The sequence below is a fragment of the Herpailurus yagouaroundi genome, unplaced genomic scaffold (assembly GCF_014898765.1).
Source record: "Herpailurus yagouaroundi ecotype Mexico unplaced genomic scaffold, PumYag 29, whole genome shotgun sequence".
Lineage (NCBI taxonomy): Eukaryota > Metazoa > Chordata > Mammalia > Carnivora > Felidae > Herpailurus > Herpailurus yagouaroundi.
In genome coordinates this window covers 75,562,571-75,590,391 of record NW_024412377.1, presented here as the reverse complement: position 1 = coordinate 75,590,391, position 27,821 = coordinate 75,562,571, and the positions used below count along the sequence as shown (strand labels likewise).

The 27,821-nt window shown below is 39.2% G+C and overlaps 1 protein-coding gene across 3 annotated transcripts in view; it reads right to left on the bottom strand.

Moving 5' to 3' along the window:
• Positions 1 to 27,821, bottom strand: part of LOC121012245 (uncharacterized) — a 126,392-nt gene that overhangs the window by 56,568 nt on the left and 42,003 nt on the right. For all 3 annotated transcript variants that reach the window (XM_040447144.1, XM_040447162.1, XM_040447153.1), the window contains exons 7-8: positions 14,537 to 14,647; positions 5,595 to 5,773 (exon numbers count right to left, since the gene is read on the bottom strand). In XM_040447144.1, the coding sequence (XP_040303078.1) occupies positions 5,595 to 5,773; positions 14,537 to 14,647 (290 nt within the window). The remainder of the gene's footprint in view (positions 1 to 5,594; positions 5,774 to 14,536; positions 14,648 to 27,821) is intronic.

Genomic DNA, 27,821 nt, shown 5'->3' with positions numbered 1-27,821 from the left:
AGAGAGAGAGAGAGAGAGAGAGAGAGAGAGAGAGAGAGAGAGAGAGATGGGAGGAGCAGGGCAGAGAGAGAGAGAGAGAGAGGGAGAGAATCCCAAGCACAGAGACTCCGACACAAGGCTCCGTTCCACGAACTGTGGGATCATGACCTGAGCTGAGACCAAGAGTTGGATGCTTAACTGACTGAGCCACCCAGATGCTCTATTCCTATTTTCTGCTACTCTGTCCACCCTTGGGATTTAAGCTGAGGGCTCTCTTTTCATCTCACTTTATATTGTCTCCTTTGGCAATCTCATCAATTTATGTGGCTTTAAGTACTATATATATGCTATACTATAACATATGCAGTATATACAATGTTATAAATTCTCTCTTTATGTATACCATAGTAGTTCAAGTTGAACTACTAATCTCATTTTGACCTGTACTCTTGTAACCTATTCCCTCTTCAGTAAATGGTTCCTTATCCAGCCAGTTACTTTTGCCAAAACTTTGAAGTCATCCTTGATTGTCCCTTATATCCCCTTTCTCTGACACATTTAATTCATTGCCAAATCCTGTTGATTTTAGCTTTTAAATATGTGTGGAGATCTGTCCACTTAGTTTTATTATTCCCACCCTGGTCAAGGCCACTATCTCTTCTTGCTTAGACTATGGGACTAGCTAACTAACTGGTATTTCCATTCCACTCTTATCCTCTTCCAATTTATTCTCCATGTAACAGTCAGAATAAACTTTAGAGAATTCCTTTGCCTAACATATTTTGGTGGCTTTCCATTGTAGTTAGGAGAACATCCAAAGATCCCTGTCATTGACTCAGACCTCTCATATCACCAACCTCCTACCTAACTCTTTAACCTGACCCCCCACCTTCCCCACCCTCCTCTGTGCACTCTGTTTTAACCACACTGGGCTTTCTTGGAGATATCTAAACTTGGCAAGCTTTTTTACAGCTCAGGGACTTCCCACGTGTTGTTTCTTCTGCCTGGAGAATGCTCATTCCAACTTCCTGTCTGGCTAACTTGTATTCAACCTTCAGGCCTCAGCTAAAATGTTATATCCTCAAGAAGGAATTTATTACCTATTCCCCCTTTTCTTAATTTATCCTAGACCCTCCATTTTACTTTCGTGCCAGTTGTGAACTTATTGATTCTCAGCTCCGAATTTACTTCTCAGTATAGGCTCCGCAATAATGGATGGAATGCCTTTCTACAGTTCTCTTACAGTAAGTGTGGTGTTAAGCTTTTTCAGTAGAGGGCGCTGGAGGCACATTGCTGGAGGAAGCATGGGAGCTCCTGCCTTTGCCAGTGGCTCAGGATGGGTCCTGCAGTGTGGGTATGTGGACACCTGGGGGTGTTCTGTCCCAACATGCTGTCCCTGTAGACCTTGCAGCTCCAGTGTGGCCTAGTGGTCACCTTCCTGTGACCCTCTCCATATGGCCATCTTATGCTGCAGGTCTCCTGGCCATGCTGGCACCCTGATTCCATGTGCTCACTTCTCCTCTTCCCTACATTTGTCTCCTGCAGTTTTCCCCATACCACCACCCTCCAGAAATATCTTTCCTACAAGGACACCTTGTGCTCCAGGCCTCCTGCCACACTGGCATCCCCACTCTTGTTACCTAGCCATGCACAGGCTACCTGTTTCTGTACATCTGCCCCATCTGTGATCCAAAGTGTTGCTTCCTGTTTGCCCTGTGATTGCACACTTGATCTGCAGGCCCCTGGATGGCCCAGCAAACCAGTGAGCTTCCCTGCGATTCAGTGGATTCAACTACATTTCCCAAGGAGATCTGAATCTCCAGCCTTGGAGAGGGGTCCTACTTCTAACTACTTCTAAGTTTGTCCTTGCTTGGGGACCCCCTCCCCCACCCCATACCATATAGTTTTCTTATAGCCTATAGTTATTATGTTATCATAGTTTAGTAACTTTGTATTAAACTTCACTTATTTAAATCACTGTGTGATTATATCTCTTGGTTGGATCCAGACTGCTACTTTCTCTTCTCTCACCTTGTAATTTTACTTATAGCACTATTCAGAATTGCAATTTTTTTTGTGAATGTATTATTTTTTAAAAAATTTTTAATGGTTATTCATTTTTGAGAGGCAGAGAGAGACAGAGTGTGAGCAGAGGAGGGGCAGAGAAAGAGGCAGACCCAGAATCTGGAGCAGGCTCCAGGCTCTGAGCTGTCAGCACACAGCCTGACGCAGGGCTCGAACCCACAAACCGCGAGATCATGACCTGAGTTGAAGTCAGATGCTTAACTGACTGAGTCACCCAAGTGCCCCATGAATGTATTCCTTAATATCAGTCTCCTCTATGTAACCATTAGCACAAATAGGGCAGGTACCAGCTCTTTTTCATATATGTTTCCACAGTTTAGCATAATGCCTGGCTCATAAAAGCAGTTGATAAATATTTATTGCTTGAGTGAATACTGTATGGCTGAGTTCATTTTCTGCTAATTTATCCTGGCATGTTCTTATTATGCCCCCTTAATTCTTCTCAGTCTTTGCTGTCTATTCTAAAGATCATACATAATGTATTCTGGAATTTGTAGCTCCATAGGAGATCTGATTTTGGTCCTTCATCAAAAAAAATAATAATAATAAAGCCTTATTTTTATATTCTACTATCTCCACATTAAAACCTATTGTGCCAATGATGTTCTGTATCCAAACTGACTATAAGATCCACATTTCTTTCCCAATGAGGACTAGAAACAGTTAAAAAAATTATTTTAATTTTAACCACAATACCACCACACTTTTAATTTTTCCACATAAATTCTACCCCAGGATTCATACACTCAAAATCTTAGAGGGCCTACTGTGTAATTTAAATGACTGGACTCAGTGTAAGGAAATGAGGAGTACCAGGGATTATGGCAAATTGGACAGCACATGCTTCACCCGAATGCATTTAATTAAAAAATTTATAAAAACATCGTGCAAGCCAAACATAACATCTGCAGGCAGCAGCAGTCCCGAGATTGCCACCTGGCAAATCCAGCCCTAAAACACTGGATCCCATGAACCATTCTGAATTTCAAGAATGGGGAACCTAAATTTTTTTTTTTTTTTTTTACTATAAATGCTATTATGCATGCTGGTCGAAGGAAAATATTGGATCAGGTGGTTGAGAATGGTTGGGCTCAGTGCTGTATAATGAGAATGTTCAGGGACTGGGGTACTTGACATAGGTTGCTTTATGTATTTGTTTTGCTAAGGACGGCCATTAAAGAAAAGTTAAGGTTGTCTTGTCACTATGTCACATAGTGACAAGGAAACAAAAATTATCAGCAAAGGGTAGAAAGGATACAATCTCAAGATAAAGAACTCTCTATCCCATTAAAGAAAAACTGGTAAACTTGCATTATTGTTTTTGTTTTTGTCTTCTGACTGTAGATGGGAATGCACTTTGCCTTGGGACTCACCCAGGTTACAAATCAGTTCTATGAGAATTACCTTGAAAGAGCTTAGAAAAGAACATACGGTTACCAGGATCCCATTCAGGAGGTTTGGGGGAAGGAGATGGTTTTTGCATGTACTTTGGAAAACTCTGCAGGGGCTTCTGAAGCATACCCACATTGGAAACCTCTGGCCTATTTCACTTTAATAATCAGAATATATAGAGAACAAGGCTGGCTCATCATTTCTCATCTTGATTACAGAGAATCCTATTTTCCTGCACTGGAGGGAGACAAAGTTTTTTCAAAGTGGCAATGGCTCACATTCCTGCAAAAGTCAGACACCTCTTTGTGTATGTCACGAATAAGTGACTCACAAGCTAGGAAAAGGGATTCTTCACGATGATTCAATGTGCAAAATCATTCCTCATTTTACAAAGGGTATTGATTTCTTAATTGATATATATTTCTTTCCTTGTTTCAGAAAGTAAGATTGTGTCACATACAAGGGAAACAACCCAAACTCCTGTTTTTCACACTTATTAGAGGTAGCTCACACATGTGGTTCTGAATGAAGCCAACAGGGTAGAAGTCAGTAGGACACAGTGAGCTCGTCTTTGAACTGGATAGCCCATGTGCTCCTAGAAGAGGCAGCTGCTAGTCAGCTCCCACCAACTGTTGCTAGGGAATTTTTTTCTTTTATGAAATTTATTGTCAAATTGGTTTCTATACAACACCCAGTGCTCATCCCAAAAGGTGCCCTCCTCAATACCCATTACCCACCCTCCCCTCCCTCCCCCCCCCCCCCCCCCCATCAGCCCTCAGTTTGTTCTCATTTTTTAAGAGTCTCTTATGCTTTGGCTCGCTCCCACTATAACCTCTCTTTTTTTTTTCCTTCCCCCCCCGCCATGGGTTCCTGTTAAGTTTCTCAGGATCCACATAAGAGTGAAAACATGTGTGTCTGTCTTTCTCTGTATGGCTTATTTCACTTAGTATAATACTCTCCAGTTCCATCCACATTGCTACAAAGGGCCATATTTCATTCTTTCTCATTGCCACGTAGTACTCCATTGTGTATATAAACCACAATTTCTTTATCCATTCATCAGTTGATGGAGATTTAGGCTCTTTCCATACTTTGGCTATTGTTGAGAGTGCTGCTATAAACATTGCGGTACAAGTGCACTGAGGAATTTTTCAAGAGAAGTTGGAAATCAGGATTTCTGTGAGAAATCTCTGAATCTTATGATGTTTGCATCTGATTAAGCAAATTAGGGGCGCCTTGGTGGCTCAGTCAGTTAAGTGTCCAGCTTTGGCTCAGGTCATGATCATGTGGTTTGTGGGATTGAGCCCTGCATTGGGCTCTGTGCTACAGCTCAGAGCTTGAAGCCTGCTTTGAATTCTGTGTCTCCCTCTCTCTCTGCCCCTCCCCCACTCATGCTCTGTCTGTCTCTGTCTTTCTCTCTCAAAAATAGGTTAAAAAAAAAACAAATTAAACACCATATTGCATAGGGGCTAAGAAAACACTTGCGCTGACAGGACATGGCCTGCAGATTGGTAGTTCACTTGAAGTGCCTTCCCCAGATCCCCGGGCACAGGCCCCATCCCACACCTGCAGAATGAGAAAAGTCTGGGAGGAGGACTGCATTTGCCTATTTGGAGAACATTCCCCCAAAGAATCCATCCTCCACCTATAGTCAGAAATCTCAAGTCTATTGAAATCTGGGAAATCAAACAAGGTATTCCAGGCAGCTTCTCGGAGGCTTCAGAAGCCTTGCTAACGTCAATCCCTGTAACCTAGGGAACAGTGTGCAGGCTCTGTGGTCCAGCGAGATGTTACTGCACTTTGCCTTAGTCCACTTTGATTTCTCTAGGGTACTAGGTATGCACTTTGGTTCTTATTTTCTGGGCTTTGATAAGGAAATTTTCACAGAGGATCTGAAAATAGGAATAAACGAGATAGAAATTTATGCCAGCCTTGATTTATGCAGCAGCAGAGAAAATAAATTACAATTCTCTGTACCTCTGAGGAAGGAAAACTCTAAAAGCCACGGGAGAGAACACTGTTTCCAGAATCCTACAACATGGTACCTTACAAGACACTACTTTGGTAATGGACTGACTGCACTTGCCAGGGTTTCTTGTTCCTACCCACTCCAACCTTACCTCTCCCCGCAAATTTACCTTCTTATGTCTGTAATAGTGGAGGCAGCCATCATGCTTCAGCACAAACCACCTCTTCCTCCAACCCTTCACAAAACCGGAGTGAGTCCTTTTATGTAAGTAGCCGCGGCAGGTGGGCCAAGGGGTATTGGGACAGCGACTGATGTCAGATCCCACCACCAGAGTCAAGATGTCTGGACCTAGAGAAACGAATTTGGGATAGTGCAGTGGCTGAAAATCTTAAACCAACAGAAAAGACTGTCACTTTTCAGAAGGAATGGATGAAAAGGGGGTTACAGTTTGCATACATGGGATAAATGAAATAGAATCCTACGATTGGAATGGATGAGAGAGTTCCTTAGTGATTCAATCCCTCATGGCGATGACGAAAATGAAACCAGGGGAGGTAAAGTGACTTCTTTGAGGGCCATAACTGGGTCATAAGGGGTTCAGTCAGATGTGGGACCTGGGATTGCCAGCTCTTAGTACTTTGTATTCAACCATGTGGTCTTGTCAGGTCTCATCATGGATGACTCAAGTCTGTTCATTCTCACTGTCTATAATAATGTCAAGCTAAATCTTTAACATATTTTGATTTATATCTGAAAAAGGAATATAGGTGATGTTTGGCTTTTCTATCTTACTTTTATTCAAGATAACTAGGTTCCTTGACCTGGGTTAGCTAAAGGGAGGATCTAAACCGCTAATACATCTGTCACCTATTCCTGATCAAAATCAATTATAAACCTTTGAACTTGGAAGTAGACAGAAATTCTAGGAAAGCTGAGGCACACATGCTTTTATCCCTTTTTCTTTCTGTCCAACTTAGTGCTGAGGGTTTGACTCTGAGCTTCCGTGTACGTCTTTCTCAGGGTGACTTCCTTGGGGCCTGTACCTCAGTGGTGCCCCCTTTCCTATATGATCAGTACAGTGCATAGCTTGGGGGAATTTGTCCCTGTACCTAATAATATAAGGTCACCATTTACCAATTGTGCTTTGATGTTGCCAGTATGGAAACAGACTTTCATCATATGCCTACCTCTTGATGCCTCAAGAAATTCTCTGAATGTCACTCCAACAGACAGCAACCCTGACACGCTTTGAAGACTGCAAATGGGGTATGACTTCATTTACAATTCCTCCGAGAGGGAGGCCACATCCCTGAAGGGGGACATTTGGCCTTAGCAGCGCTGACTTCATCGTGATGTCTGACATTGAGATTACCGATCTATTTAGAGCTGTCTATGGAAATGGGGGTCAGTGAGGAGACTCCTCTTATATAAATGACAAGCTCCAACCCAGGGGATCATTCCTGGCTGAGCCACATGGCCCTGAAAATAAAGATTTGTCCCAGAAAGGCTGACATGGTCTTAACTTTAGCAGCACGCAAAGCACCTTGGTAATTAAATAACTCTGTGTGTCAAGCTAATTCTTCATTGCCATGTAAATGCATTTTAATTTATTGAACTGCCCTTAAGCTCCTGTCAAAAAGACATCCAGAAAAATTAGAAGCAATGCTCCAGATTGACCGGCAACCCACAAATGTCTTTGTCTTTGGACTTTAGTCCCCGAAGGACCGCACTCTGGACTCATATGCATGGCTGACACGTCTGCCAATCTATTTATGTGGTGCTGCAGTCGCCTGCCCCTTGAGGTCATTTTCCTCTTGCTTACACACACTGCGTATGGGCTTCTCTGACACTGAGCAGGCTGAGCTTGAGCTTCAGCTGGCCATAAACATAACTTGGTTCACCAAAAAATTCTCTCTGGGGCAGGGACACAGATGGTCCTGCTGCCACGTGGTGTCATCATACTAAAGGAAAGTTTTTTACATTCGGAGTGAGGACATGATCCTGACACACAGGGAGTTGCCGAGTTCCAAACAGCTGTTGTGTGATGGTGGTTTTACAGTCTTTGCAGGTCCTATCAGGGGCCAGAGGGTCTGATGCTCAGAGAGACTTTAGATTTTTTATGTTATCTCCAAATAGATTATTTATATAGTCATTGCAGTGTGTGTGTGTGTGTGTGTGTGTGTGTGTGTGCGTGCGTGTGCATGAATGTGTGTTAAAGGAATTAATTGTGAAGTACGAACAGTGACACCCTCCTGGTTTTGTTATTATTTATCTGTTAATTTACTGGGAGCTAAAAATATGGAGATGCCCTAGTTTAGTGCTTCTCAACCTACATGCAGATGCAAATCACCAGGTGGGTTTGTTAAATTGCCATCTTCCTTCACTAGGTCTGGGATGAGGCCTGAGATCCTGTGTTTGTAACAGGTTCCCAGCTGATGTCAGACCACAATTTCAGTAGCAAGTAGCCAGGCAAATCTCGGTTGCGGAGAGGTCCTGCTCAGGAGCAGTCTTTGTCGCCAACCACCATGCTTCTTCCTTTCCTTGACTACGATTTAGTTTCCCCTGTATACTTTCATTTTCCATCCCAATATTTTGCAACAACAAAATTGTTAGTTTTTCCCCTTGCTTATGTCTTTCTCTAAGTGTCTCCCCACCCTAGAGAAAGGAATCACACAGCCATTGCCTTCCTCTACTGGACAGCCCAGAAATCTTGCTTGTTTGGGGGACATGGGAAGACAAATGGCCTGAAGTGAAAGAGTCAAGTGCAGATGAACGAGGTTGAAAATCCATGTCTTTAGCAAATACAGCTCTTTGGTGATGATGCCCTTTCAAAGAGAAGCTCTCTGGCAAAACTCTTCTTCCCTAGCACTTGGGCCTAGAGTTTGGGAAGTAAGGTGTTATGGGTGAGGTTATTTACAGCTACAGGAGAGAGAAAAATGATTTCTTTTTCTAATTCACACTTTCTCTTTGGATCACTGTCTTCTTATTATGCCACCAATCTTCAGCTGTGTCGGAGTCGCACCTCGGCTGTCAGACAAACTCCACCACCCTTGCAGGTGCCGAAGAGAAATGTGCAAGACGTGCGCTGTCCCCGGGGCTGCGTGGTGGGCTGGCACTGTGTTCATCTGCCCAGGTCCCACATCCCAATGCACTTCTGTACTTATTTTTACTAAAGCTGTTCTTGGTGAGACAAAGGAATGGAACGGCCCCAAAGGACTTCCAGGTTGATTAAAGCTTCATTGTTTTCCTCTCCTCTTTCTTTTCTGTGTTTTTCCTTGATGATTAAATCTCCTATTTCAGTCTGCAAGCACTTAGCCCTACAAAAGCCCCAACCAGAAGGATGGGGGACCTAATGAAATAAACATTCACATGGAGCTATTGTTATTCCCATTGGGATCCCAAACATTTTTTAAAAATCTGCTTTAGTCTTCCCATTGGCAAAATTAAGGTAATTTGTGCAGGTGTGTGTGTTTAGTATTTCTGAATAGGATTATTATTTGATAATTTTAATTTTATATTATATTATTCTATATTATACAATGTAATATATACTAATATATTATTTAGTATTATTGAATGGGACTATTATTTCAGTAGAATTGTTGAAAACTTGATCTTGTTACATATGGTAGATCCCTTTTCTATGCTAGTCTGGGGAGACATGATAAAGCCTGTACTGGAAGGTAACAAAATAGACTTTTAATCTTATGGTTGCAAACTTTTGGCCGGCCATGCCTCCAAGACGCTGAGCTCTGTGCTATGCTGGGCTTGCTGTGAAGGAATCATCAGGGAGAGCTGATTAAAATTACAAACATGCAGGCCACCACCAGGAATTCTGTTTTTAAAAGAGATTCTTGCGTGAGTCTGACATACAGTTAGATTTCAGATTTAAGGTTTTGAGGAAAGTGATTTGATGTTTAGATAATCTAAATCAACAAAAGAGCAACCTGTAATAAAATAAGATTTTACAAAAGTTTAAAATACATAGGAATGAAACTGTACAGAAATATAGAGAGGTAAAAAAAAGATATCAGACTTTTAAGAAGTTTATGCAAACAGGTACAAGAGGCAAGAGGAAACATTTAGATTTTTAAACAACCGCATGTTTGTTTGTTATTTTGTTGGACACTATGTAAATATACTTTTCAAGACCTCTATATATTATATAAATTTAACAAAAGGTCCATTTGTTATTTCATGATTATTGCTTTCTTCAACAAGTTGGTGACTTTTCTGTCCTAAAGAGAACCCCCTAAGAGCTTGCTTTAAATTCTATACATTCCAGAAACACCCTGCCCAATTAACAGCCTTGCTAAAATTGAATATGTAAAGCACTACATAAAAATTAAATTATTCCCATTATTTCTTTCCTTTTCTCTTCCCTTTTTTTTAGTTTCATGGTCATGTATATTTTTCTCATAGCCCCACTGCCTCTCTGTAATCCTGTTTTGTTTTTTGTTTTTGCCTTCCCTCATCATTACCACCTATAGATTTTAGAACATGGATGGAACTAAAAGTGTGTGTGGGTGCCATTTAGGAGGTCTTCGTCTGTTGCTCACGAACTTGGGTGCAGACTGCTGAGCCCATCATAGCACTCAGGTTGTTGCACACAATAGTCTTTGGAGTGCAGACCCCTTTTGTTTTGTTTCACTTTATTTTCTGCCTCCATTCCCAATTCTTCTCACACATTCTGCTCCTCACAATAGGCACTCACAGAACATGTTTGATATAGGACTGTGGATACACTCCTTTGTGTGTGTCTTTTTATTTCACACACACGGTGTTATGCTAAGATCTCATTCTATTTCTCTCTTTTTCTCCCCCCACTCTAAACCACGTTTTTTAGCATCTACCAATGTTGCTGGCCAAATGCACATCTTGTATATTGTTTCAAAGTGAGGCACAGAGGTGCAGAGTATGCATCTCTTGTTGGTTTCTTTATCCATTGCCCTAGTGATGGTCACTCAGACTGCCTCTAACTGTTCTCTATCACACAGAATGCTGCAATGAACGTCCTTGCATATGTCCTCTCAGCAGTTTCTTTGGGCTTATAGCCACAGAAGTGCAATTGCTAGGACAAAGGATTTATAGGCACTTCACTAGATGTTGCCAGACTGCTCTCTGAGATGCCAGTAGCGCAGCAAGAGTACATGAAGATTCTCATTTCCTCATTTCCTTACCAAAGCTGGCTATAATCTGATTTCTATTTATTCCCCTAATCTGGTGGATGTAAAGTGTCACCTTGCTGTTAATTTGCATTTCTCTGATCACAAATAAAGTTATTATCCTAGTTTCTTTTATTGACATTATGCTTATAACTTAAAAATCAAGGACTTTAATACATCTGAAGTCCACCTTTATATATGGTATAAAATATAAAGCATAATATATGAAGGTATGAATCCATCCAATTTATGGTTCTCTGTAAAAATGATGCAGTAAAAATTTTATCCTCTCCTCATTGTGCTGCTACTTTTATCATATATCAAGTTTTAATAAGTACTTGAGTGTGTTTCTGAGCTTTCTAATCCATTCCATTCCACTGGTATATTTCTGTGAATGCCACCCTTTTTATTACTTATTATTATGGTTTTGCAATATACCTTAATATTTGGTATGAAAGGTTCCTTTGTCCTTGCTAGCCCTATTCATAAATGATCTAGCTATTTGTAGACTTTTATTTTTCTACATATATTTAAGGATAAGTTTGAAAAGCTACTCAAACATTTTTAATAAAATTTTATTGAAAACTTATTGAATATTTAGATTAATTTTGGGAGAATTAAGATCTTTACAAAGTTTTTCCATCCATGAGGATACTATATATCTCCGGTTATTTAAGTCTCCTTTTATGTACTTTGGTCGAGTTGTAAATATTTTTTCATGAAGCTCTTGCATGTTCTTTGTTGGATTAATTCTTTCCTACCTTGTAGTGTTGCTGCTGTTATTAAACATATATTAGATTCCTTTTCTTTTCTTTTCAGTTATTAGTGGTGTAGAAGAACACTACTGATTTTTATAAGGAGACCTTGGTTTGGTCAATCTTTCTCTAATTAGTTCTAAGCATTGGTCTATTGATTTTGTTATAATCATATAATCTGTAAATAATAATAGTGTTATCTCTTTGCTTCCAGGTCATATACCTTTATTTCTCCTTGTGTTATTGAACAAGTCAGAACCTTAGATATCATGGTGAACAGAGGCTGTTAAAATTGGCATTCTTCTTCTCAGTCTCAAAAGAAATATGTTTAAAGTTTCTCTATTAAGTGTTTTGTTGTTTTATATATACTTTTATACTTTTCTCTTTTCACGATTAGGTTTTTGGTAGATAATCTTTATCAAGTTGTAAAAAGAAACTTCTCTTCCTACTATGCAGGGAATTTAAAATATATATACATTTGTTGAACTTTATTACATGATTTTTTGTTCTGTTGAGATAGTCATGCAATTTTTTTCTTTGGTCCATTAATGGGACGAATTGTACTAAAATATTATAAAGCCATCCTTATTTAGGGATAAACCCTACTTTGTTATGATGTATCATATGCAATTTTAATAAACACTTTTATTCAGGTATCTATTATTTTTTCTTAGGATTTGTGCATCTATACACTCATAAGTAAAAGGGACATATTCCTTCATTTTTCATACTACACTTACCCTGTTCTGGAATCAAGGTTAGAGTAGCCTAATAAGATGAACTGAGAAGCCTTCACTCTTTCCTAGTTTCTGGAAAACTCTACAGAATAGGAATTATTTGTTCTTTGAAAGTTGGATAAATTTCATCTATAAAAATGACTGGTATCTTGTGCTTATAAAATGGGGGATGAATTGGGGGTGGAAATGGGGGAGAAGTGAGACAGTCTCTTTCTTTATAAATACCTTTATTAGAGTCTAGACAAATTTCCTATTTATTCTTTTACTGATTTTGGCACTTTAAATACTTTTGGAAAATGTTCTTATTTATCTAGTTTTCACATTGTTATATAGTTGTTCAAAGTAGTATTTAATTATTTAGAAGTTTTACCTTTCTCTTTTTTTATTCTCTATTTTGTTTATTTGCATCTCTTTTTATTATTTCCCAATTAAGAGCTGTGTTATAATCAATTAGTCTTAGAGATTCAGCCTGAGGAAGAAGCAATCAACTCCGTAATACAGCTGGGCTCAAGGACCACCTACGTGTTTCCCACCGACCATGAGGAACAGGTGCTACCGTTTGTCTGGCTCTCGGTAGGGTGGTTAAGTTGGGTTTTGGCTGCTGAGCACCAAGCTGGAGAGAAAAGCTCTAAGAATACGTCCTTCAGCATTCTTTTGCGTGAGACACTTGGCTCTCTTCTACTATTGGCCACACTTCCCATCTCCCTGAACATACACAGGTATGAAATGGACTTGTTTCCCTATAAGTCTCTTACTCTCCTTACTGTAGCGTCTCAGATCTATAACTCACTTTCCTGCTTGTGAGGTATCTCCACTGTTGTGTTTGAGAAGGTTTAGCAAAGATACAAGGAGATTCTGAGGGTCAAGGTCTTCTTGGGGTAGGGAGGCCAAGCTGGTAGAACCCAGATTGTAACAGCAGATAAAGGCATGCTACAAATAACTGCCAGGAGCAGCACAAACTAGGGTGTTGAGTGTAGCTCTTTTCCAGTATCAATGTTAATTCATCATCTTTCTGAAACAGAAGAGAAAATCCTCTATTTAAGTTTTAGAGATGTTTTCTGCCTTCCATTAACTGACAGAGGCTGAATGGTTCAGTGTTACCAAGAATGTTAAGTTCCTTGGGGAAAAATAAAAGAAGTCCTAAGAGTGGAAATATTACTAACATCAGGTTTTCTGTAACTAAAAAATTGGAAAAGTAATTATTTGTGAGAAAGAACCTAGGAACAGCTAAATCCCATTCTTATGGGGGATACCACCAATTCATTAGTATAATTGTTACCATATTACCTTCATTTCTTATCTCTGCTGCACATAGGATAAATATTTAGGTAGGACTTACAAGTAGGTAGTGTACATGTTAACTGACAGTGTCCTTGGATTTCTGGTGGACCCGGTACATGACAAGTTCCACAGAAAAGCCACATATTCAGCTAAATTCTGCACCAAAAAGAGTCTACAATAGCTACTCAGGATACAAAATTTGTTAGTGATTTTCTCATCCTGGTCTACACTAAGTCTCTCTCTCTCTTGCTAACCCTCAAGCATGATGGCATCATGAGAAAGGACAAACAATATTTATTGTTTAGCAAGTTATACTTACGGCACATGTGGCCTAAACAAAATGTACAAATTTTTATAGCTCAGTGCCTGAGGATATATTTCAGGAACACAGAGATATGTATGCAGCCTTTGGGAGGCCAGGAATAGGACACTTCACCTAATAATCCCTTGATGGAACACAGCATTTACCAGTTATATATTTTTAGGTCTATGGGGAGATAAGGATTTGTAACATGGTGTCAAGAAAGTAACTTGTTTTGCAGAGTGGAAGACGGTATTAACCTTTCCACAAAATGTGCGTGGATAGAAGGGTAGGCAGGGGCGTATATTATTATTATTATTCTCTCCGTGGTTCCATCGGTGTCAGAATTGGTTTAAAGGCCCTCCTTAAGTGGCCCTAGGAGAATCTGTGAAAACTTTAGATTTGTGATTTCTTTATTTCTTCCTCTCTCTTTTTTAAGCATGAAAACCCTGAGGTTCTTACCACTAAAAACTGATGGAAAGAAAGGAAAAGAGAGAGAGAAAGAGGAAGGAAGGAACACAGAGGCAAGGGAGGGAGAGAGGACAGGAGGAAGGGAAGAGAAATTGTAAATGAGAGTGTTATTACGATGACATTTTTCGTGGCAAAGAGTTTCAGGAAATATTTTTGTAATAAATAGAGTACATTCTGCTGCCATTTTCTGGTTTCACTTTACAATACAGAAGGAACGTGGTGCTGAAAAATGATTTAATTGCTATGAAGCACCATGTTGATGCCAAGGTATTAAAGGAGCTTGGCGGGAGAAGTGCGGTTACACCTGTTGGGTAGTGTCCTCATCGTGTTTGAACTCCCTGGTGCGCCGAAGCCCTCTGCTTCTTCAGAATGACGCTGAACTCTGTAGCTGGCCCACCTACCTTTCCTTGCCAGGTGCACGGCTTCTGCATGCTCCACACTGGTGACCTCCGTGCCGTTGACAGCCAGCACCACATCTCCAATCTGGAGCCCGGCTTCCTCAGCGGCGCTGTCTGCAAGTAGACAGACAACAAGGGTCTCATGGAGGAGGGGTCCCATATTGAGTGCCCTGCTGTTTGTCCTCTTTTTAAAAGCCTCTCTCTAAAAGGCCTTTCTTTCCAACTTTAGACAATTGCCTATGTCATTAATAAGAAGGAAAATGCTATCCTCCCAGCCTCCCTTTCATTTCCTGGACGCGGTTTCTTTGCGCATTCAGCCAGGCGTCCGCATGGCCTCTTTGCAATATAATAGCAAGGCTGCTCAGAAACTCAATCTATTCATCCACCAGAAGGTTGAACTGCTAGTTCTCATTCCTTCATTGCTGCTAGGTCTCTTTGTAACCCTGAGAAAATCACTTAACCTCAATATCTTCATCCATAAAAAGGGGGGTGGGGGCAGTGTTTCTCTGCAGGATTGTTGAAGGAACAAGTAATTGAAATACTTATGAAGTTGTGGCAAAAACAGATCTTGGAGTGGTCAGAAAAAAAAAAAAATAAAGAGCTGCTTTTACTTTGTAGAGGCTCCTTTCTGAGCTTTCTCAGAAAGGAAGCCAAAAATAGTCTAAGCCTTAGGATTTAGGCTTTGGAGGTGGGGAGGACCGCTCTGGAGGCTATTTATTTTATCTCCTGGTTTTTTAGCATCTGTATTTACTGTTATATACCTAATATTCTCTCGGGGTAAAAACAAAAAGGGGCATAATAAGCCATTTCAAGGTTAATTCATTTTTAATAAGGTCTCCCATATATTGGACCAAGATTCTTTGTGTAGCAGTTTAAATTTCGTTTTTCTTTTTTACATCAGCTTAAGCCCATTTCCTCTTTTTTAAAATAGTTTTTAATGACTCTTATTTACAATTTAAGTTTGTCTTAATATTTTTAATATTGAAGATTGTATATATTTCAATATATTGAATGTGCGACATATTAAACATTCAATATTTAAAGTTGGTATTTTAATACCAATATTGCTAATATACAGTTATATTAGTTTCAGGTGTACCAATTTAATGAGCAAACACTTCCATACGTCACCCGGTGTTCATCACAAGTGGCCTCCTTAATCCCCATCACCTATTCCCCTATTTCCCCACTCACCTCCCTGCTGGTAACCATCAGTTCTTTGTAGTTCAACATCTGTTTCTTAGTTTTTCTCTTTCCTTTGCTCATTTGTTTTGTTTCTTAATTCCACACATGAATTAAATCATATTGTATTTGTCTCTCTTTGGCTACCTTATTCCATTTAACATTATACTCCCCAGCTGCATTCATGCTGTTGCAAATGTCAAGATTTCATTCTTTTTTTGTGGTTGAATAATATGCCATTGTAAATATATACTCCTCTTCTTTCTCCATTCATCTGTTAATGGACACTTGGGCTGCTTCCATATCTTGGCTATTGTAAATAATACTGCAGTAAACATAGGGGTGCTTCTATCTCTTTGAATTAGGGTTTTTGTATTTTGGGGGTAAATACCCAATAGTGCAATTGCTGGATAATAGGGTATTCTATTTTTAACTTTTTTGAAGGACCTGTATACTGTTTTCCACAGTGGCTGCACCACTTTGCATTCCCACCAACAGTACAAGAAGGTTCTTTTTTCTCCACATCTTTGCCAACACTTGTTGTTTCTTGCGTTTTTGATGTTAGCCATTCTGACAGGTGTGAGGTGGTATCTCATCATGATTTTGATTTGCATTTCTCTGATGATGAATTATGTTGAACATCTTTTCATGTGTCTGGCCATTTGTATATCTTGTTTGGAGAAATGTCTGTTCATGTCTTCTGCCTATTTTTAACTAGATTATTTGTTTTTTTTGGTGTTGAGTTGAATCCATTCTCTATAGATTTTAGATACTAACCTTTTATTGGATATGTCATTTGCAAATATCTTCTTCCATAAGTAGGTTAACTTTTAGCTTTGTTGATTGTTACCTTTGCTGTGCAGAAAATCGTTTATTTTTGCTTTTATTTCCCTTGCCGCAGGAGAGATACCTAGAAAATGTTGCTTTGGCTGATGTTAGAGAAATTACTGACTATGCTTGCTTCTAGGATTTTTTTGGTTTCAGGTCTCACATTTAGGTCCTTAATCCATTTTGAGTTTATTTTTGTGTATGGTGTGAGAAAGTGGTCCAGTTTTACTCTTTTGCATGTAGCTGTCTAGTTTTCCAACACCATTTGTTGACGAGATTATCTTTTTTCCCATTGTATCATTTTGCCACAAGAAAAAGGAATAAAAGGCATCCAAATTCATAAGAAGTAAAACTTTCACTATTTGTAGATGACATAATACTTCATATAGAAAATCCTAGACTCCACCAAAAAACTACTAGAACTGGTAAATGAATTTAGTAAAGTAGTAGGATACAAAATCATTGTACAGAAATCTGTTGCATTTCTATACACTAATAATGATGCAGCAGAAAGTGAAATTAAGAAAGCAATCCCATTTACAATTGCACCAAAAATAGTAAAATACCTAGGAATAAACCTAACCAAAGGGTAAAAGATCCATATTCTGAAAACTATAAAAAAAAAACTGGTTAAAGATATTGAAGAGTACACAAAGTAATGGAAAGGCATTCCATGTTCATGGATTGGAAGAACAAATATTGTTGAAATGTCTATACTACCCAAAGGAATCTATATATTTAAAGAAACCCATGTCAAAATACCAACAGCATTTCTTCACAGAGTTAGAACAAACAATCCTAAACTGTATGGAAACAAATAGCACCACAAATAGCCAAAGCAATCTTAAAAAGGAAAAGAAAAGCTGGAGGTATCATAATTCCAGACTTCAAATTACATTACAAAACTATACTTATCAAAACAGTGTGGTACTGGCACAGAGATAGACACATAGATCAAAAGAACAGAAGACCCAGAAATTAGACACCCACAATTATATGTGCAATTGATTTCAATAGAGGAGGGAAGAATATGCAATGGGAAAAAGTCTCTTCAACTGGTGTAGGGAAGACTGGACAGCTATGTGCAAAAGAGTAAAACTGCACCACTTTCTTAGACTACACACAAAAATAAAATCAAAATGGAATCAGGACCTAAATGTGAGACCTGAAATCATAAAAATCCTAGAAGAAAGCATAGGTAGCAATTTCTCTGACAGTAGCCATAGCAACATTTTCCCTTCCCCTCTCTTTGATCTGAGTGCTGGGTGCAAGCTCATAGACTTGCAGAGCATCATGCAGCAATATTAGGCTGTCAGTATCCAGAGTGTCATAAACCTCCTTGAAGACTTTTAATCTTAAAGCATGACTCAATTGGTGAGGTAACATGACTTTGAATATTTTTAACAATGACTATAGCTTGTCTAAGTCTATTTATGATAGTGGGGGGAGGTATTCTGTGCTTGGATAAGCAACAGTCAATCAATGTAGGAAAGTTAGGTCAAAAGTAATAATTGATATATCCTTAATTTACATAACATCATCCTTATAATAAAGTCTCATGGTATGGTTGACCATTTGAATAAATTTCCTCCATAGTCTTAAAGGACTCAAAGGACTTGTTTATGGCAATGCCTTCTGAACTGAATTCCAAAAGGACAATATATGTTCAGAAATATCTTCTTGCCAATTTTTGTACTCCCTGTGGTAACCATATATGATGTCTCCTATATGCCTATATATCTTCTGATAAATACATAGTGAATGAATGAGTGGATGACCTAAAAATTGTATCTTTGAGGAAGTTAGAATTACACTGCAGAAGATAAGACATGTATAATCAAAAAGAAAAGTAACTTTGCAATACAGTAAGTGGCAAGTGTAAAATAAGTAACAAAGATAATAGGTATTGGGAAATTTCAGAAAAGGGAATTTTCACTTCCATCAGACTGGTTAAGAGATGCTTTCCAAAGGAAGTGGAATTTTGTCTTGACCTTAATGAATAAATAGGTTCTCCTTAAGGGGGAATAATAAAGAGAACATGGTGGCAAAGGCTGCTGGGTATTCACAAACCTAATTCCTCTTCTATCTGGGATCACAGTTGGACAACTTTTCTCAGGATCTCTTGTAGCTGGGTGGGAAAAATGATGGGGTTTTAGCCACTGAAATGTGAATAGAAGTGGTGGGTGCCACTTAGGAGCCTGGCTCATAAAAACGTCCCATGGACCACCTTTCATATTCTTTTCCTATCTTGCTGCGAGATGCAGATGCCTCAGTGCCCTAGGTTAGGCTACAATCAAGAACAAATAAGCTTGCATATGAAAACATTACAGGGGACAAAGTCACCCTCCAACCAAGAACATCCACATTGGACAATTAATGTGAGTGACTAATGAGCCTTTATTATCTTAAGCCGTTAATATTTTTTTGTTGCTAAAACTAGCATAACCTCAAACAGCTGGCACTCCATGAAGGCAAAGTTTTCTGAGCAAAGGTGCATGAGAAGGTTTTATGACATGCCAAAAATTTAATGACTCGGAGCAACTAGAGCAGAAGTGTGGGTGGGTAGGGTGAGTGTGGAAGATTGGAAAGATGGCCAGTTTGTAAAGGGTCTTGGATGTGAAGATCAATTTGTACTTGATATTTCAACAATAGAGATCCATCAAAAGTTTGTGAGCAGAAAATATGTATGCAGTGGTTTTTAGAAGATTGATTTAGAATGGGAAAGGATTAAGATAAGCAGATCAGCAAGGATATTATCAGAATTGATACAGGTCTGCAATGTGACTCTGGACACAGGAACTGGAAATGAATGGAAGGTGTAACATGCTGTTGTGGGACCTAAAACTCTTTATTGCACTTATTTGCCTATCTGCCTTTCTACCCCTAATGGAGTATAAGCACCTCAGAGACAAGTGAAATTGTTTGTTTCTTTGTTCATATATATATATATATACATACATACATACATATTCAGATAGGTACCTCCTGGGGTGCCTGGGTGGCTGAGTCAGTTGGGTGTCAATCTTTGGCTTGGGTCATGATCTCACAGTTGATGGGTTCCAGCCCCAGTCGGGCTCTGTGCTGACAGCTCAGAGCCTGGAGCCTGCTTCAGATTCTGTGTCTGTCTCCCTTCCTCTCTCTCTCTCTCTCTCTCTCTCTCTCTGCCCCTCCCCTGCTCGTGCTGTGTCTCTCTCTCAAAAATAAATAGACATTAAAAAAATTAAAATTAATTAGGTACTTACCATACCTAATATTCTCTGGCATATGGCAGGGGCTTTAAAAAAGTTGGCTGAATGTATGTGTTTGCTTTTAGATGTACTGAGATAGTCATGGAAGAAAAAATTGAAAATGTTCATTGAGCTGGTAGGAAAATATCTTTGATACCTAGGATATGAGAAAGGCCTGAGAAATTGATTTAGAATTTATAACCAAAGGGACACATGTAAGGAGAAGAATAAAGAACATTGAGGATAAAATCTTGAAGAATAAAGAAGAGCCAGAGAGGAATACAAAGAAGGTGCAGGTGGATCCTAGGAGCATGGAAGCAAGAGTGTAAGGTAAGTAGGAGCAGGAGAAGAATTTCAAGATGGAGAGAATGGTCATTCATAGTGACAGCACAGAAATAACCGCCATGATAGCACTGTAAATTCTAGGCTGTCCGAGAAGCCAAGAACAAGGATAGAGGAAAAGTGATTGAATCTGAATATGGGAATGTTAAGTGATAATTAGAGAATTTTAAGGAGTGTGATAGAAGTGGCAGATACATGTTTGAGCTGTTGGTGCTGATCAGTGCATGCTAACTGATAGATAATCACAGGTGTGTTTGGTAACAAGTCTTCTATCCCAAGTAAACATTTTTTTTTTAATTTAAATTATCCATCAGTGTGGAAACAAATCATTTTTTAAATCGGTTTTATAATATTTTTTTTTAATTTTTTTCAACGTTTATTTATTTTTGGGACAGAGAGAGACAGAGCATGAATGGGGGAGGGGCAGAGAGAGAGAGGGAGACACAGAATCAGAAACAGGCTCCAGGCTCTGAGCCATCAGCCCAGAGCCTGACGCGGGGCTCGAACCCACGGACCGCGAGATCGTGACCTGGCTGAAGTCGGACGCTCAACCGACTGCGCCACCCAGGCGCCCCTATAATATTTATTTTTGATAGAAACACAGAGACAGAGTGAGAGCGGGGGAGGGGCAGAGAGAGAGGGAGACACAGAATCCGAAGCAGGTTCCAGGCTCTGAGCTGTCAGCACAGAGCCCGATGCAGGGCTCTAACCCACAAACCCCATGAGTTCATGACCTGAGCTGAAGTCGGACGCTTAACTGACTGAGCTACCTGGGCATCCCAACGATTCATTTTCTGACAACTTTATTAAGTTATAATTCACAGACCTTATATTTCACCCATTTAAAGTGTAAAATTAAATGGTTTTTAGTGTATTCATGGAGTTGTGCACCCATCGCCACAATCTAATTTTAGATCATTTGTTACCTCAGAAACTCCCATTACCATAGCTGTTACTCTGTTTCCCCCAACCTCTCAGCTCCAGGCAACCATTAATCGATTTTGTGTCTCTATAGCCTTGCCTGTTGTGGACATTTCATATAAATGAAAGTATACAATATTCTTTTGTGTTTGGCATCATTCACATGGCAATCACTTATTTTCAAGATCCATCCATGTACCATGTACTATGTTTCTTTGAATCAATGAATAAACATTTTATTGTAAGGGCACAGTACCTTTTGTTTACCCATTCATCAGTGGATGGGAATTTGTGTTTTCACTTTCTAGATAAATAATGCTGCCATGAAAATTTGTGCATGATTTTTTTTTTTTTTTCTGGACACATGTTTTCATTTGTCTCACATACATACCTAGGAGTGGAATTGCTGGGTCAAATGGTAACTCTGTGTTTAACCTTTTGAGGAATGGACAGACTGTTTTCCAAAATATCTATATCATTTTACATTCCCATCAGCATTGTATGAGTGCTATGGATTTCTCCACATTTTTGCCAATACTTGTTATTTTTGACTTTTTACTATAGCCATCCTAGTAGGTATGGAGTGGTATTTCACTATGGTTTTCCTTTTCATTTCACTGATGACTACTGATACTGACCATTTTTTTGTGAGTGTGCTTATTGACTATCCTCTTTGGAGAATCTCTACTGAAATCCTTTGTGCCTTGTGTTATTTATCTTTGCATTATTTACTTTTGGGAATAAAAATGATCCTTGTTGGTAGAAAATTATTTCTGCAGTGTTATTCTACTGACAGCTCATTTGAATGCTTTGAGCTTCAGTTACACATTGCATTAACTATGATCCTGTATTTTGCAGTGCAGCCTGCAAATTTTCCCATTATTAATATGGTGAGAGGTTGAGGCTGTGGGACTTCTTGAAGGAGGAAGATATGTCAAAGTAGGTAACTCTACCTCAGGCTGTTCTTTGGAGCAGATGGAAGTATATATATCCTACCTTGCACAGGAAGGATTGAGGTGGTAGGAAAGCAAGACCATGATTTTTTACGTATTTTTCCTTAACAGTATACTTGACTGCATAGTTTTGTGTTTGTTGGAAAGAGTTAAATGCTGAGCTATTCCACCCTTAGATGCATATTTACATATAGTGCAGAATCTGAAAAACGTATAATTAAAAGGGGGCTTGTCCTTTAATTAAAAAAAAAATTGCACTATAACAGTAGCATTTTAAATTCTAGAACTTCCAGAAAGATGGGCCTATCCATAATTTCCTCTATGGTTTTCCCGTCCCTAAATGTATACTTTTCTTTTCAAGTTTGCTTGGTATCAAAGTTGGAACATCTGTTTCTTTTGTTTATGCCAACAGATCTCATAATCGTTTAAGCTTTCATAGAAAATGTTCATGCAAATGCCAGCCGGGTGTTGGCAATTAGTTATGTAAGCTACCAGCAAACTCCCTCTCTGTATAGTTATGGATAATCATTTCCATCCCACCTACAGGTCTCCCTGCTTTATCTTTTTATCTTCAGTGTGTAATTAAGCCTCTCTAGTGCATCCAGAACAATGTTTTGTGGTGTGAATGAGATTTTCAGAAGTGCTGAAAATACGTGTAATTTTAAAGTCCTTCAACCCCTCATTTAGCAGATTTGACTAGACAATGGATTTCAGAGGTTGCTCTTCAGCATTGAGGAATAGATTTTAAAAAAAGAGAAGTAGACTCAGCAGCTACATGAATCCCTGCCAGGGCAGCACTTTGTGATGTTGAATAAAATCCTAGGTTAACTGTGTATTGTACCATTTCTGCTACAGTAGAGATCCTTCAGCTTTTCCTATTATAAAACCTCAGGGCCTCCTAAATACAAAGTCACACGCAATGCAAACATTTTGATTTGTGTCACATTTGAATGGATGAGATACAGTTAACTATGTATCACTTTAACAGTTACAAAGGTATCAGTAAGTAAAGAAATCATAACATTTTGTTAAACTGCATTTAGTTATTTTATCTAGAAACACAGGCATGAAGGGTTTTGGGTATTTGGCAAAAATGTAACTAAACTTACCAAGTTGGACCTGTTTGATTTTTAAAGGGTAGTCATTTTTATTTTCCTTATGAATTTTACTTCTTTAACACTAACCTTGTGAAGTCAGAGGTAGAAAGAGGAGATGAGGGAAGGGGAAAGAGAAGATGGAGAGAAAGAAGGAGAGAGGGAAAATGTGAAACATTCTTGAATACATTCCCTATGAATAAACATTTATTTCCTCTAAGCCAGATGTCTTTTAAATTTTTTTTTCAACATTTATTTATTTTTGGGACAGAGAGAGACAGAGCATGAACGGGGGAGGGGCAGAGAGAGAGGGAGACACAGAATCGGAAACAGGCTCCAGGCTCTGAGCCATCAGCCCAGAGCCTGACGCGGGGCTCGAACTCACGGACCGCGAGATCGTGACCTGGCTGAAGTCGGACGCTTAACCGACTGCGCCACCCAGGCGCCCCTAAGCCAGATGTCTTTTAAAAATATAGTAAAAACTCAGAAGCCACTTGATGGTAAAAAGTTGCCCGTCTTTGTGTCTGTACAGAAATTATTAAGCCCACAATCGTTTTTTGTTCTTGTCATTTTGAAGGGCTCTAAGGGGCCAAGCGAGGCTGACCTGGCAACATTTGCAGTTTTTATCTTTGGCCACCTGGGTTCTATTGACTCCATTCTCGTCTGCTCTTTCCCCACTTGTTTGGGGTCTACCCTTCTGTCCCCAAGTTCCACCAACATTTGGGTAAAACCCCTCTCTCCCCAATCATTAGGGAATTATTTGCTAAATAATAATTTATATATTTGATTAACTGATTGAACTTTAATTGAAAAATAAGTAAACTCCAATGGAAATTCACTCACATCAAAGTAGAAACGTAAAAATATATCCATGCATTTTCATTTTAATACCTAATTACAGAATAAAAAGGTTTTTCCCTGGATGAAAGAATGTTCAGCTAATAACTTGGCCCTTTGCTTTTCTATAAATATTTTAGAATCTCATTGAAAAAATTTTTACCAATAAAACAAAAGCAGGTACTCTACTAGAATTTACTTCAGATTCTGTGTCTAGATCAATTTAAGGAAGAATTGACCTCTTTAAATATCAAGACTTACAAATGATACATATTTTTTCCTGCCACTAATTTAGGTGTTCTTTAATTTCTTTCTATATTATTTTTGAAAATAGTATTCATTATACCTTTATTAGAATTATTCCTCTCGATTTGCCTTTTTTTCTTTCTGAGGGCTTTTTACTTCCTACCCTGTATGGATGTCTTAGGTCTACACTGCCCACATATACATACCTTTAAGAGAACCTGCAGTGAGGATTGTAATTGAAACCCTTCACTTGCCACACTTTCTAATATCCTTACCTCACACGAAGGTTACATTCTCACCAGAAAGTCCCTGATTACAGCCAGTGACTGAATTTGGAGTGCGTACTAGAGCCAGGCTGCTTCTGGCCACCTCCTGACTTCTCCAATGAGCACTCTTTGCTCTGGGTCTTCTTATCAGCCTGCCTCAGAATTTCTCAGAGCTGCACTGCCATTGGAGGATCTAACTACGTAATCCTGATTCCTTCTCTGTGTCCTCTCTCAGGTGCCAGACCACCATTGTGGAGCCCTAAGAAGGCTTTTCTGCTTACTTATGCTCTCTTTCTTTTGTCTATCATAGTGATTTCCTCCAGTCTTTTGCACCTGTATTTTGGTACTGGTGTCTATTTCTCAGATTATAGGATCTGAGAAAAAGGAACTCCTTTTATTACCTTAAAGAAATTTGCATCAATTCCCAATTTGCTAATGTTTTTGAAAGCCATGAGAAGGTGGAAAAATTGACCTTCAGGTGGAAAAGAAGGACAGGAGGAATGAGGCAGGCTCAGGCAATTTATTCTAAATTGGTAAAAAAATGAAAGAATTTTGATTATTATACTAGACTAACCTGTAGTTCTGTGATTATTATATGGCCTTAGAATGACAAAACAACAGTGCTTTCATTGTCTAAGACTAAAAAAAATTAAGATCAATCCCAGAACTCACCCAGAGCAGCGAAGAATGGGTCTATAAGGTAAGCTTAGTGGAGAATATTGAGAAAAAGTTATTTTTTTTTAAATTTTTTTTTCAACGTTTATTTATTTTTGGGGCAGAGAGAGACAGAACATGAACGGGGGAGGGGCAGAGAGAGAGGGAGACACAGAATCGGAAACAGGCTCCAGGCTCCGAGCCATCAGCCCAGAGCCCGACGCGGGGCTCGAACTCACGGACCGTGAGATCGTGACCTGGCTGAAGTCGGACGCCCAACCGACTGTGCCACCCAGGCGCCCCAGAAAAAGTTATTTTATGTAATACACTGAATGAATCCTACTCAGCCATAAACAGGTATTGGAGATAATGTCAGTGTCGCTAAGAAGAGTTGATGTGATTTTTAAGGTATTGAATACCTTTTTCAACAGTTGGGAATGAAGTAAGTCAAATCAAGTCATGAAATATTCTTTGATAAGAATAACAGGGTTTTTAAAGAATGTGATTAGAAAGAAATAATGCATCAAGAAGAGACAAAACATCAGCTTTGTGTGCAGTAGTTAATGTTTCCTTGGTTTGGGTGACTTGTTTATCACTCACTGGGGGCAGACTGTCACTGTGTCAGTAGGACTTGAGGCCGAGTGGTTGTAGACTTCATTGAGGTCCTCTAACATCTTCTCCATTATGGGTGGCTTGGGGTAGGTGAGGAAGCATTATTCCACTCTCAAGTCCAGTGTGGGCCTTGGTTTCCTAGCAACTCAGTCAGGCAAAGCCAATTGCCTTGCCTTTGGCTTAAGTGAAACAGCTCATAGCATTCCCTAGCGAACACAGAAAACTGAGGACATTTGGGGTTGAAGCCCATCCCCTCTATCTTTATGACTCTGATGTGCCATGAAAAAGTTAGAACTGCTGAGATCATTTTGAATCCAAATGGGAAGCTTGTAACACCAAGGAAATTGGGGTCAAAGAATTCATACCTCTGATGAAATTGAGCTACGGAAACAAATCAAATACCCACGCTATCTCAGAACTTTCAACTTTTGTGAGTCAATCAACCCCTTCATTGCTTAAACCATTTGCAGTCAGATTTCTTTATTAGTTGCAACAGAGGGTCTGAACAGATATCTGTCATAGGGGAAGAACTTTGTTTCCAGGGGTAGAAATTCTGAGATCTGAATCCTGGAGTTGTCATGATACAGACGTGTACCTTTAGGCAAGTTGCTTAACCAGTTTGAGCCTTAATATATTCATGTGCTAAATGCAAGTGATCATATCAAGTTTCAACTTCTGTTGTATAGATTGCATGGGAGGACATATATAAAATACACTGCTCATAATAGGAATCCAATGAATATGATAGTTTTTTATATTTAAAGTAAATTTTGTTTCTACCTTGATATTGTAAATAAGCAAGTAAATTTACTTCTTTAAAAACATCAGCGAATGTGTAATAGATATCCAAGTTGCTTACTACTAAGTTGGTCCCTTCTTGCTTAAAGGATACTAATCCTCTGCATTGTACAAAATCTATGCCATTGATCACCTGGCATAAGTGATAACTCATACTAAGAAATTTCTTTGAGAAGGGTTTAAAACTATAAAACTTCCTTGTTTTTGCACTAGGAATTATCTCACATTCTACATAGATACTTAATATTTCTTGAGAACTGATTGGAAAATCTTGTTCATATGAAAAAATATATGGCTGTCTGGGCACACTGTTTCCTACCCACTGGTGTTGCCCAGGACTGTGGAATGCTGGGCTAAGAGGCAACTATTTCATCCTCTCAGATGTCACTCCTCTGGCCTTTACCAGAGCTGAGTAGTCATCCACTTCTTTGCAGATAGGAGAACACATTCCTAGTGGAATCAGAGTATACAATGAAGGAACACCTGAATGTTGACAAGAAAAGGAAAACAAAGTGTGACCTTGGGTGATAATGGCATCACAGAAGGGAGGGCAAAGCAGGAAGGATTATAGTCCTGCTGGATGGTTCTCCTCCCTTCTTCTCTGCCCCATGCTGCCCCAGCCTTTATCCCTAAGGTTCTTGGAGTCAATCGATAAACATTTTTGGAGCATGTACTCTGTTACCTTTAAGACACTCTGCACAAAGTAATGAGAATACAATGATGGAAAAAATAGTTTCTGACCTTGGTGAATTCATAGACCAGATGGGGACTGTAATGTAATTCGGAAACCCTCTAGGCCCTGGACCTCCCTCTGTGATAACTTTATTATGCCTCCCCTAATACAACAAGCTGGGTGTAGATATCTTTATCTTCTGTTCCTGCCAGTTTTAGTCTTCTGGCTCTAATTTTTTCAAAGCATTGATCTCAGATTATTCTCATGTTACATAGATCAGGGAGCAAAGGATCTAACTTTCATCAGGCATCTACAAATTTCTAATTTGCTTGTTAGGAAATAAGGAAAGCTGAGAAGTTGTAATGGAAATAATGTAGGGGGAATGGAACTCCTCCTAGAAACTATTAAATACGGGATGACTACTCATAAGATCCTTGTCTCCAGAGCCTAAACCCTATTTCCACAGGTCCAGATAGGGCTCTTCTTTGTGGGGAGACCGATGCCATATGTCTACCAGAGGAGCATGTTCCATCAGGAAAGCATGGTCTTTTAAAAAGTATTTGATCATGATGTGAGCACTTTCAATCATGAGTTTTTGATAGACTGAGACTTAGAAATTGCTTCTATTGCATGTGTGTGCTTTATGGGACTATGA